Source organism: Manis pentadactyla, chromosome 2 (assembly GCF_030020395.1).
Source record: "Manis pentadactyla isolate mManPen7 chromosome 2, mManPen7.hap1, whole genome shotgun sequence".
NCBI lineage: Eukaryota > Metazoa > Chordata > Mammalia > Pholidota > Manidae > Manis > Manis pentadactyla.
This window is the reverse complement of record NC_080020.1, coordinates 10,210,225-10,224,048: the sequence shown is the minus strand read 5'-3', so window position 1 is coordinate 10,224,048 and position 13,824 is coordinate 10,210,225. Positions and strand designations below refer to the sequence as shown.

General features: G+C 33.9%; 1 protein-coding gene across 3 annotated transcripts in view; it reads left to right on the top strand.

Moving 5' to 3' along the window:
- Window positions 1-13,824, top strand: part of PAN3 (poly(A) specific ribonuclease subunit PAN3) — a 139,659-nt gene that overhangs the window by 93,095 nt on the left and 32,740 nt on the right. For all 3 annotated transcript variants that reach the window (XM_057490030.1, XM_036917346.2, XM_036917348.2), the window contains 7 exons: window positions 1,354-1,601; window positions 2,668-2,724; window positions 3,920-4,024; window positions 5,347-5,404; window positions 11,801-11,962; window positions 12,179-12,295; window positions 12,383-12,484. In XM_057490030.1, the coding sequence (XP_057346013.1) occupies window positions 1,354-1,601; window positions 2,668-2,724; window positions 3,920-4,024; window positions 5,347-5,404; window positions 11,801-11,962; window positions 12,179-12,295; window positions 12,383-12,484 (849 nt within the window). The remainder of the gene's footprint in view (window positions 1-1,353; window positions 1,602-2,667; window positions 2,725-3,919; window positions 4,025-5,346; window positions 5,405-11,800; window positions 11,963-12,178; window positions 12,296-12,382; window positions 12,485-13,824) is intronic.

Here is a 13,824-nt window from a genome sequence, read left to right as displayed (position 1 = left end):
TTCTGATGTACATTGAGGTGCTTGTAACTTGACTTAACCTCACCTACCTATGCACTTCGTTGCTTGGAAAACGAGGTGAATTAGTATGTCTAAACTCTTTAGAAAGTTCAGAGAGGTACACAAAGATAAGTGTTATCTTTGATCACTTAAGTCTTTTCAAGAAACAATGCTAGTGTTTTTTGAGTTCTTAGAAATTGAAATTTATAGCCCTGTTAATCTACTTCTATGACCCAGAGGCAGTTTGGTAGCTTTTTTCTTGAACTGTGAGAGGGCATATTACTTTAAAAGCTAAGGTTTTCTGTCATTCCCCTAACAGCCAGAAAGCAGGTCCTGAATCTTTTTCAGAAAACCCTTTTCAATCTCTGCTCAGAACTGATCACTTCCATTAAGTCTTTGACTAACTCCCTGTTAATTTGCATCCATCTGCATTTATGCATGTAGTTTGCAGTGTACTAATTTATATTTGAGTGTCTTTGTAAGTCATCTTATGTCTTTTACGTGTGACCCGGGCTTGTTTTCTCAACCAGCTTGGAATCTCCTGAGGGGCAAAGACAATTGTCCTGGCCCTTTCGTCACAGCAGATGAGAGGATGCTCTGCATGTAATGGTTTCTTTAATGGTTGTATTTAGGTAAAACTACAACATAGTGGGATCAGTTGGCCTAATTTTCAAAATATGCATCTGCAGAAATTTTCAGTTTTAGTGTATGCCTATTTAAATACATAAGGCATCAAAACAGTATGTACTACTTAATTTTAAAATTACAGTGTTTAAGTTGCCATATAGTTCAACTAAGACTGGACCTATTTTTTTTTCCCGTTTCAAGCTATTCTCTTAATTGTATTTGGTCCAAAAAAAATCTAATAAGTTTCATTAAGTAATACTAATTTTTAATACTACACTTCAGGGGAATGTGATATTTATATTGTTAATAGCCATAGTTTTAAGTGATTCTTAACAAAAAAGGAATTTTACGCTTTTTATAAAGGAAAAGCTTTTATAAAAGGCAGAATTTTAAAGAGCCCCAGTTTTTCATTTTTCCATTAAATTAACTTATTGGCAATTCTTACTGTTGAATTTTCTCATGTAAACCTTGATATGGAGGAGACAATTATTGTAAAAAATTTGTTAATTTATTTAGAAATGGATATATTTGAAAAAAGAAACTTTTCATTTACTTTAATCAGAGCTTTCTCTAAAACAAAACAAGATAAAATTACCTCTTAGCCTTGCTTTAAAGAGTTTGCTAAAGATGATGTTTCTTCCAAATGAATGTTTGCATTTTATTTTCCAGATTTTTTTTTCTCTAAAACCAATTTTTACTTTCTAAGAAATGTTTTTCCATCTTCCTCAGGCATGTCACTGTCGGCCGGATCTTCCCCTCTTCATTCTCCCAAGATCACTCCGCACACTTCTCCTGCTCCCAGAAGAAGAAGTCACACTCCAAACCCAGCAAATTACCTGGTGCCTTCTAGTGCGTCTGCACCTGTTAATAATCCTGTTTCCCAGACTCCGTCTTCCGGTCAGGTGATCCAAAAGGAAACCGTTGGTGGGACAACTTACTTCTATACAGACACAACCCCAGCACCTCTGACTGGAATGGTAGGTCCGCATTAGAGGAGAAAAGATAATCCTCTTAGAACAGTTCCTTCTTGTTAATGAGATTGAGGAGGTTTACGCTCTCTTGCGTATTTTTACTGTGATTTGAAAAAATGAGTATTTAATTTCCTAATTTAGATGATAATTCTCTTATCTTCAAAGTAATCTTTTTCTGCATTAATAACAACTCTAGCTTGGGACAAATCTGGTTTTAATCAGAAATTCAAGCTCCAGTTTAGTACTTCATGGCATATTTTGTTCATGGGTTTCCCTCGTGCTTGTGCTAGCTGGAGTTGGTATTTGCTGACGTTTGTTTATAGGTATAGATTTACCTCTAAAAAGAAGTTAGAGAAAGTAGATGATTTCTTACTGTACTTCCTGAAAGCAAACTGATGTAACGCTTGCCTCAGGTGAAGCAGTGATTTAGTGTCTAGATCTGTGGACAGTGGGAAGAGGCCTCCAGTATGGGTCACTCGTAAGGAGGAGGGAGGATTCTGGACGAGGGAAGAGCCATCAAAGGAGTGTCAAGAGAGGAGAGAGCGGGTAGGGGGGAGAGGGAAGTCATGTTCCATAAATTCTGCATTTCTAGCTTCATTATTTTGTCCTTGTTAAAGGTATTTTTTTAACTATAGAAAAATAAGTAGTAGATGAAGAGTTCATGAATTACAAAACCAAATTCCATTAAAATATGAAAGCTGATCTAAGCTGTAGACATGTGACATAATCGTAGATGATAGGCTTAGATACAAAGTATGTGTGTAATTTAGTAAGCAGATTTTGATTTTTCAAGTTGCACTGATTTATACTGAATAAAATGAATATTTTACTAAAAGACAATTTGAGTAACAGACAACAGATTTCTCTTGTTTCTTAGTTTTAAGAGTCCCAGTCCTGCCGTGTTTTGTGACTCTTGAATCTTAGTACCTCTGAGACCGTTTCACCAGTTATAAGTGGGGATTATGAGAAATAAGTGTGAAAACATTTATAGAAGTACTTATAAGTCATGTAAAATGTTTTTGAAAAATAATAAAATAGCTAATAGTTTCTGTTTTGTTTTGTTTTTGGTCAGAGATCTTTCAAAAATTATCACAGAACAGCTTGCCGAACAGAAGGTCAAATAATTGAGGTACAGTAGAGACTTTCCTTGGTTCTTTCAAGTAAGAATTCCATCAATGTTTTACCTTTTGGGGGTTTATTTTATAATTATTTATGTTTTATTAAATTTTATCATACTTGTAGAAATAAAATAATCTATAAAGAGGTTCTTTTGTCACAAAACTGTCTCAAGCTGTTTTTGTAGAGATTATATATATATATATGGCACCTTTTTATAATGTTTTTACCCTTGAAACCACTCTTAAGAAATATGCTCATGGTAAACTTGAGGTAGTGAAGCCAAACTGTGTATCTGATGTGAGGAGCCCAGGGCAAGGAAGAGGAGTATTGTCCTCTCTACAGATAGAGGTCAGAGACACCTTGCCAGTGGGGCAAAGCCACTTCCTGGTTGGGAGCAGAACAGTCATTTGAGGGCAACAGAAATCAGCTAGTCATTTTTTAAAGCAAAAAAAAAAATGTTTTAACTTTTAAAGTGAAATAAAACAAAAGAAAAGATATTTTAGAATGTAGTTTGATTTTATATCACAGACCAGTGAAGGGAAGGAGAGACAGAGGAAAAAGAGAAGCAAGCAGGGTAGTGGGAAGAATCCAATTAAAATAATGAAAGACAAGCAGCTGGAAGCAGATTTAGTAACTTTGCTGTAGTTTGCTTAGAAGGTAAGCACCCTTCTGTTGACTTAAGCTGCTGACCCAGAGTAAGTTGGTCCTCTTTACTATGCAGTTGGAAGTGTTTAACAAGTATCCAACACTTTAGGTTGGCCACAAAAAGCCCTTTAAGAGGGCAGTTCTTTGGGATGCCAGGGCACTGTTATTTCATTACTTGACTGTACCCAGACACCTTTAATATCTGCTTTCTTCCTCTCTCCCAGTTGCTTTAAGAAATACTTGAAAACTGTGTTCTCTCTTCCAAAGAGCTATTTTTGCCTCTCACTGGAGCTTAACTTTTACTGTATCTGAAGAAATGTTTCTTTCTCATTAGATTAAAAAAACTGATTATTACAATATAAGGATGTTTTTAAAATGCATTCATTCAGAAAGTATATTAATAACAGCTATTCTCTGAGGTGTTTAACTATCATTTAAAGATTAAAAATAGTATCAATTTATCGCTGTCATTTTAAGATTCAATCTTTATCAAAACAATGATAAAGCTTAGTCAATTGCGAAAAATTGGTCTTTACATTTCCTCCTCCCTGCCTTTTTAGGTATTTCCAAATTACCATATTTACCCTCCAACTGCACCTCATGTTGCTTATATGCAACCAAAAGCAAATGCACCTTCCTTCTTCATGGCCGATGAACTCCGACAGGTATGCTTTCAGAATCCATAGTAGAAATGTACTTAATATCTGTTATGCTTTAGCAAAGAACTGGAGAAAGAACAGAGAGCTCTTTTCCAATCATATTACTTAACCAAATGCAGGTGTACCTTGCCCGTTTTATTGCGCTTTGTTTTCTTGTGCTTTGCAGACACTGTGTTTTTTACAAATTGAAGGTTTGTGCAACCCCGTGTCAAGCAAGTCTTTCAGCGCCAGTTTTCCAACAGCATTTGCTCGCTTTGTGTGTCTGTCACATTTTGGGAAATCCCACAATATTTCAAACTTTTTCATTATTAATGTATTTGTTGTGGTGACCTTTGGTTAATGATTACAACTCATTGAATGCTCAGATAATGGGTAGCATTTTTTGTCTAAGTATTTTTTTAATTAAGGTATGTGTATTGGTTTTTTAGACATAATGCTGTTGCACACTCAGTAGACTGCAGCGTAGTGTAAATGTAATTTTTATATGCGCTGGGAAACCAAAAAATTCATTCGACACTTTATTGCAATACAATACTTTATTGCCGTGGTCTGGAACCAAACCTGCAGTATCTCTGAAGTATGCCTGAATGCCGTACTAAAACAGAATTTATGAGTTCTAATTGATATATGATTTAAGGAAATCTGTTCTGAAGAAAATTGTAAGTCATTGTGTGTTAGGACATAAGACGTAGGAGAGCCATTTAATTGGCCACCTTTCTGCATTTCATATCCTATGCATTAAAAAGTCTCTTTGAAATACATAAGTAAATTAACTAAAGTGGTTTCTTTCAGACATTATGCTAATATCTGTAGGTTGGGAATAAGTAATTTGACCCAGAAATAAACATTATTTTAAGAGAGCTCAATGTTTTCTTTAAAGTAGGCTTTATGAAAAATGTAGTTTAGTTTTTTGGTTAACAGGTAGGTATTATTTGATGTGTAGGGGTTTCATTTTTTTATTCAGATTCTCAGAAATACTTTCTTTTTCACAGAAGTAAGTTGTATCAGTATTATGTTCGTAGAGTGAATTTTTGACAAGCTTAGGGTAGGCCTTGAGTTTTCAGCCACAGAGTTAGTTACTTGCTTTGGGTTATAGCACAGCTTCTTAAACCCAGCCTTAATTATGGGCATGTCTGTCTTGGACTGGAATGTCGAAATTTTACCATTACTAGAAATGTTATTTCATGATAGCAACATTAAAAAGTAGACATACCAAAACCCAAAAATAGATTAATATATTTAAATAACTTACGTTATTTAGTTTTAATAGAAAATCCAGATTTTAGAAGCTGTGTTTAGACGTAAATATACTTGTTTTCTTTTCTTAGGAGCTGATTAACAGACATTTAATAACAATGGCTCAAATTGATCAAGCAGATATGCCAGGTAAAATGCGAGTTGATTCATCCTTCCTTTTAAAGGATATTACAATCCTTATTTTAGTCCTACATGCTTAATGCCTTAAACCAGCTAATTACTATTTTATGAATATATTCATTTGAAATCTGCTTAAGAGTTCCAAGAAGTCACTGATCATCTAGTTTATTTCAATTAAGTCTATGTATGACAATATTTTAGTTCATCAGAAAAATTACCTTAGAATTCATTTACTTCACTGTGCACTGGAATAGTACTGTCTTCTGAAACGTGATGAAGTATAGGTACTTAAGCAGAGGGGGAAGGTAATTATTAGTATTTTTTGAGACTATGGTGTTCTAGACACGTTGCTAATTAAAATGCTTTAGTTAGGGTAAAAGAAAAAAAAAAGGTTTATGTTTGCCTTCCCAGTCTATGACTCAAGTCATGTATAAATCATGACTGTAGGTTAGACATCATTTGAAACTATGATAGAGTTCAGGAAATAGCTGATTAATACATGTCACTTGTGTTTTTATAGACCAGTAGCCAATAACTTCAAGATACAATTAAAAGAGATGATGATATTGACAATGGTTTCTAAATATCCTTACCTAGGAATGAATTAGCAAAAGATGTGTAAGATCTCAGTGGGGTATATTTATTAAGAGTTATTAAATAAAATAAATAAATAGATTGAAGTACTGTATTCATGAATAGGAAGACATGACTAAGATGTCAGTTTTTCTAAACTCATCTACTGATTCCTTATAATTCCAGTCAAAACATATGACCTGTTTTTCCTCACAATACTTCTGACACCTAATTTGTGTCTTAAACAGTTTTAATTATTAAGGAGTCAGTCCCTCAAGATTATTCCCACTTCACATGCCAGCTGAAATGGGGTAGTTAGGCTATCCACTCTTACGTCTGGCCAACTATAAATTTGGGATTTCTATAACTCTCTCCCCTAAGGTTTGGTACTTTTCTAGAATGACTCACAACTCAGAAAAGTACTTTATGTAGTGTTACTTGTTTATATAAAGGATACAGTCATGAACAGCCAAATGGAAGAGGTGTATAGGGCGAGGTTTCCAAGGGAAGGTTGGGTGGGGAACTTCCATGCCCTCTCTAGATGTGCCACTCTCCTAGCACGTCAGTGTGTTCACCAATTTGTAAATTGTCTGAATCTGCTATTTAGGAATTTTTATGGATGTTGTATAGACATGGTAATTAACTCTTTGGCTATTGGTGATTAACTCAATCTCCAGCCCCTTTCCCTTCCATGGAAGTTTAAGGATAGGGCTGACAGGCTTCTAATAAGGTTTGGTCCTTATTTTGTTATAGTAGCATAATAATGTTTTCATAATATATGATAAAATGTATTAACGAGTAAAGGTCCGAGACTACCCCAAGATACCTTGAAGATTCTGATGAGGACTCTGGGTTTACTGGGGTCTACTGGGACACTTGGTTTGAATTTGTAGTAACTAAAACCAACTAAAACCACGTAATGTTACTGTGTTAGACCCGTTGATTAATGGAGTGGATCATGGAGAGACCAGACATATTCTGTGGTGGAGGTTGCATATCAGTAGGGAGTAGAGACACTTCAAAAATTGTTTTTTTTTATAGTAAAACATAAGATAGGATCATTATCTGAAACCACATCAAAAAGCTCAAAATAGTTTAAGAACTTAAATGTCTAAAACAAAACTTTGAAATTTTTATCATAAAATATAAGTGAATAATTTAACATTTTAGTAGCGAAAGATTTTTCTATACAGGAGACAGACTGTTGACTCTTAAAGAAAATACTGGTAAGTTTGACTAAATTAAAGTTGAACACAATCCAAGGATACCTATAGTAAAGAAAAAACTTAAAAGAAGATATTAACACAGTTGACAAAGAATAATAAAAACAAATCAGTAAGAGTCTAAAGAACTCAATAGAAAAATGGCCAAATGATAGAATAGGTATTTCAAGAAAGAGGAAATTCATATGACCAATAAACACATGAAGAAATCAGAACATCACTGGTGATAAGGAAATGCAAATAAAGATACTATTTTAGCTGCCGTGGGGTGGGAGGAGATACTATTTTAAAGCCTGACCATATATAAAGTGTTAAGATATGGATCTACAGGTTCCCCAGTGCATTACTTTTGGTAGTATAATTTGGTAAACCTTTTATCACTTTGGAAAACTCCTCAAGTTGAATATCTACATACCCTACGATCCAGCAGTTCTGCTTCCAGATACAAGTTAACTTCTTCAACAGGAAAGTGTTTAAAGCATCCCTAACATCACTGCTCACAATGGCTGAAACCTTAATCAACCCAGATGCCCATCTGAAGGACAGTAGATGAATTAACTGTAATAGTGTCAGACAATAGAATATCATGCAGCAGTTTACATGAAGTTCAGCGGCATGCAGAAAAAGAGAAAATCTTACTAATGTAATATTGAGAGAAAAGTGTTGCAAGAGACTACATAAAGCATGTAAAAGTTCTATAAAGTTAAATATATATGTTTGCATTTTTGTAAATGTGTGTACATCTTATATATAATTAAAACTATATATAAAAAGGGAAGAAAGAAAAAAGGAAGGCAGAGGTTTCTCTAAATGTATAGAGAAACATATATTTAGTTGTATATCAGAGTCAGGAGCTGATGTTTATTTTGCATATGGAGTTTGCAGATGCTTTATTATAAAGAATAATTGAGTAAAAGCAGACCATGCATAGACATGAACCAGTGATTTGAGTGTCACAGTCTTTAGTTAATGGTTAATTCTGTGTTCAAATGAGGCTTAATAAATGTTTTTTTCTTTCCTTGTTCTATCTTTTTCATGTCTCATTTTTACTATTAACCTTTGTTTCATGTTTACTCTTATTAATCTTTGTTATTTCTGACTTTTTACTTTCCCTTTCCATCCCATACTTTATCCTTCTATCAAGTTAGTGCTTCTCAACTCTGAAATAATTTATTTCCTGTGGATCAGTGGTTCTGAATCATGAAAGATTTTACCCCTCATGGGTCATTTGGCAATGTCTGGAACATTTCTCGGGGTCACAGCTGGTAGTGGGGTGCTACTGGGTGGAAGCTGGAAACACCCTACAGACCCAAGGCAGCCCCCCAATGACAAAGGATTATCTGGTCTAATATGTCAGTTATTGCTGAGGTTGAGAAATTGCTGTAGATTTACCATAGTGAATCTCAAACATTCTGTGTCTTAGATCAGCCTATTTTTCTTCATGTTCTTTGATGGGAAATAGGATTGGAGAGAGGAAATAAACTAATATTTTCTTTTTTTTAATCATTATTTTTTATATTATTTGGTGGAACTGGGTTCCAGACCAAAAACTGGGGCTAAACGGAATAATGCAGCTCTGTCTATAATCTTCCAAGTTTATTTTCTTTACTTCAATCTTTTGATGCCCAGCAATGATTGAGACACCCCTATTCCTTTTATTGATATTTAGTTTTGTGCATTTGTCAAGTTGAACTGGAAATACACATGGAAATGAAGAGTAGAACAGCAATGAATCTTCCTATTAGTGGAAACATTTTGTTTTTAAGTTAATAGGCTACATATGATTATTTCAGGGTAGTATAGTGTTGGAAAGCGTGCTAAAGGATGGCTTTCTGAAAAAAGGTAAAATCATGATGCACAGATGCAAACATGAGCCCACATTAAAGATTTTATTTAAGTCATAAGGGGGCTAATCACATGTAACAAGACATAGTATAGATCAGGAATATTGAAATGAATGTGCAAACTGGATTTTTCACAGGGGCGGAGGGAAGTCATTTGACCCCCCACCAGACAGAGCAGGATATACATATCTGCAGACAATAATTATTTTGCAGTGCTAACTGTTTTTAGCAATTTACAGAGGAGTAAAATACCTTCCACAGAATCAGAATCAGACACTGGGGGATATCGTTTTGCTAATGCAGTTTTCCATTGAAGCACTATTTTTTTCCTGCAATGTGTAGAATTCAGTGTGACTTTCTTGAAAGTAGAAACAGGGATAAAGGATTTAAAAGCATAACACTTTAGCTGATTGTGTCTCACTCAGTCTTTTTGTCACAATGGTCCTATGAGTAGCATTGCTTGGCATGGTAAATTTCCAGTCCTTGTTACAGCATTTAAATTTCCCTGTGATCTAATGCCAACCCTTTTCATCTTTTAGCCTTTTCTCCCCTATGCCCTGTTCTCCTGCCACATGAGATTTCTCTGTTCCTGAACACAGTGTACACATCCAAGCCTGGTTTGTTTTTGTTCTGTTTACTCTGTCACCAAAAAGTACTCTTTCCTCTTGCTTTAGCTCATTGAAAGCAGTCTCATCCTTCATTTTGTAGTAAACATGACACATCTTCTGTAAGATCTTTCCCAGTATCCTCGGGAGTGGCTCCCTTCTCTGTATTTCCATGTGTAGTGGTTCCCAAAGTGATCCCTTGACGCAGCAGCATCTTTTCATCATCACCTGGGAACTTGTTAGAATTGCAGATTCTTGGACCTTACTCGAGACCTACTGAGTCAAAACCTCTGGACACAGCAAACTGTTTTAACAAGACTCTTAGTCATTCTGAAGGGTGCTAACATCTAAGAACCAGTGCTGTGGAGAATTGTACTTTTTAAATAGCTATTTTGCTTTTTACTGTGTTTTATATAAATTTCTATCCTTTATTTTTCTCTAAGTCTTTTGATAAAAACCCTTACTTCATTAATATGGGTTCACTGATATATAGTAGTACTATATTTTTACTAATTTGAAATTAACTTCCCTTGTTTATTGCTCTGAAATAACTGGAAACAAAATTTATTCATCATTTGTTTCTTTGTAGAAATTACACTGATCTTTCAAATGGTAAATGGGCAAAAGTTACAACTATATTCACTTGTGCATGTACTTCACCTTTATGATCTTTATTTCAGTAGTCCTACATTGAGTCAGTATCTGTTTAGCAAAAATACCATCTGCGGATTAAGAGCCCAGGAGTACAGAATCAAAGTACTGGGTTTGCATCCCAGCTCCCTCTGGATATATAATCCTTATTTTCCTTATTGATGAAGTAGAGAATCCTATCTCATAGAATCCTTTCAAGAACTAAGAATAATGAATGTGTTAAGTATTTGGCAAAGACAGAAGTCATTTTGAATTAGTTTTCCTAATAGACTGTCATCTGTATTTCTTAACAGTTAAGGTCAAAATCATCAGCTTTTTTGTTTATGAGTTTTCTGTTTTTTTTTTAATGAAGAAAGATTTATTGCCATGTTTTGAAAATAGTGTTAAACATGTTTATTGTAAAATGTTTGGCAAATATAGAATAGCGTAAAGAGAATAAAAATCTTAAAACTCAGAGGTACCATTGTTAAAGCTTTACTGTATTCCTTTCTAGATGGGTTTTGTGCATATTCTGCATGTTCACTTGCCTGCTTTTCACTTGAAATATGAGCATTCCTATGTCTTTCAGGACATTTAACAAAAATGGAAGCTGTCCAATTGGAAAATGTAATTGATTGTATTTGAAGCATTATAAAACTTCTTGTCTTTTTGAATTGTAAAACTAATACGTATTTGTTTTAGGAAGTAGGGAGCAATAAAGAGGGCAAAATAAATTGCCGGTACTCAGTAGGAAAACCAACAACAGAATACATTTTAGTATACAGCTTTCTAGATTTTATAAGAAACAACACATTGGGATTCAAGATAAACAGTTTTTAATGCCTAACAGAGTATTGTGAGCAAATCCCAGTGCATTATGTATCCTTAAACATATTTTCTTTTTCTTTGAGCAACATGGCAGGCATGGTGGTAAAGTTACTTTAGTTTTTTTTTTTCTTTTGTATTTCGGATTAAAACTGCTGTTCCACTGAATGGTTTGAGAGTTTTGATACAGTTAGCCATACATAACACATTACATAGACACACAGACTTAACTACATACACACAGTCTCCAATATTGTTATTTGTTTTGAATTTCATTATGTTTTAAAAACAATTCATATGCTTAATACCATTGTCTAAGTATATTTTGTTCAAAATAAAATGTTTACAGAAACAATATATTGTGATTTTTATTCACCATCATAGAATCAGAAATGTTTCGGATCTCTAAGTGATACCAAATTGTTCTTAATAGCTGAGAAAAAAGTTGCACTCTAAAAGATAAATGTGTGTGTGTGTGTGTGTGTGTGTGAAATCTAGTTCTTTGGTTGTTTTGTAATGACTATTTTCATTGATAGTGAAACCAATTTGTTTGATAGAATTTTTATGAATATTGACACTGTCCTAGAATACAAAAGTATGTTTTGATACTATTGGTTTATAGTAGATTTGATTTCTTATTTATTACTCTGAGAGCTTTATGAATGTGTCTGCAAGTTAAAGTCGTCTTCCTGTGAATTACTCTAGCAGTCCCTACAGAAGTGGACAGCTACCATAGCCTGTTCCCTCTAGAACCACTGCCACCACCCAACCGGATACAGAAATCAAGTAATTTTGGATATATCACATCTTGCTACAAAGCTGTAAATAGCAAAGATGATCTGCCATATTGCCTTCGGAGGATACATGGTAAGGAAGAAATACCCTCTTTTAGAAAGGTATTATTGAAGCTAAGATTATTCAAACATTCCTGAATATGTTTGTTTACTTAATAATATGTGTTTAAAGAATAATAAATAAATTTATTATTTCACTTACATCCTGTAATTGGTAGATGACATGGCTTTTCAGGTTTATGATGGAATAAGGGGGAGATGTCATTTAGTAGAAAAATTTTTTTTTCAGGTTTCCGTCTTGTTAACACAAAGTGCATGGTGTTGGTTGATATGTGGAAAAAAATTCAGCACTCAAATATTGTAACGTTGCGTGAAGTGTTCACCACTAAAGCATTTGCAGAGCCTTGTGAGTAATTTGTAGTTGTCTTTCTGCTTATGGCCTTTATTAGTAGAAGCCAGATTGCAATAATGAATATTTGTGTTTTATTTTAAGCTCTTGTGTTTGCATATGATTTTCATGCTGGAGGAGAAACAATGATGAGCAGACACTTTAATGACCCTAATGCTGATGCCTATTTCACAAAGAGAAAGTGGGGTAAGAAAAAGATACAAGAAAGCTATGTTTTTACAAATACTTTTTGCTTTGTGGAAGAATAGTTTTCTATCTTAAAATACATGAAAATGTATCCCTGTAGTCATTCACTTTAAAGACTATTGCATTTTAAAAAGAAATAACTTAAAGAAGTGGAATCTGTCTGTAATAAGGTAGAAAATACTGTATTATGTGTAAAGACTGAAATGAAAATGGGGTGTGAAAGACTTGTGTGAATACGGAGAATATGATAAAGCTTTTTCCCTCTTAAATTTTTCTTTTAAAAATATAATACTTTCTGAATAAAGGTAGTTTGGAAAATTCAGTAAATTTAAAAATAATCCCTCTAGCTTAGCCACTCAAAGCACAACCATTATGAATCTCTTGGTATATTTCTTTTCAGTCCTGGTTTTTGTTGTTGTTTTGCTTTTTGGCTTCCTGCATTTTTTCTTTTTGTTGTATCATTTTATGTCATATTGCATCTTTCATTTATTTTAAGTATTTTCCCCCTAATTTTTATATTTTCTGAATGTAATGACTCCCTCATAGTTAATTGTGACCGTGTATCATTTATGAAATTATTTTCCTAAACAGTTGCTTTTGTTTAAAGGTAGGATTCCATGTTAGTTAAGGAATGAGTTTTCACAAATTTTCAGGTAACTTTTACTTAAATGGGAAGTATCTTCTTTTTTTTTTGTTCCTTTCTAATATTTACTTTAAAAAATTTTTACAGTTCAAGTACTGCAAAGAACCATAATATCTTAATTATGTTCTAATGTATGTTTTTTAAAGGATAAGTCATTTCAGAGCAAAACTAAATCCCTTTTGAGACGTCAATTTATGTATTTGGGAAAGGAAAATGTATGTATCATTTTCTTGTGGGCAGGAAAGAGACATTGCATTCTTTACTGTGGTTTTTAATCTATGCATACTGAAAAATTAAGGGGGGAGAAAGATTTCAGTCCACATTATAGTATCTTTGTGGTTGTGACTCCTTTAAGAACTCTAATTATGGATAAAAATACATCACTTTTGTTATCATTTTACTTCCTGACAGTTGAAAGAAGAAAGCTGTGGTTACATGGCTGTTTCACATTTTAAAATCTGGGCATACAGTGCGGTCATTTTTTCCCCCTTTACCATGTCATCTGTAGACACATACATAATATTGTTGAAGGGGATGTGGTATAACTTTTCTTATAGATGAATATAGCTGTAGTTGTTCAAGTTTATTTTAGTAATAGCACCTGTGAAATGACTGTTGGCTTAATTTATAGCTGGGTTTCTCAACTTCAGCACTGCTGACATTTGGGGCTGGATAATTATTTTTGTGGGGACTGTCC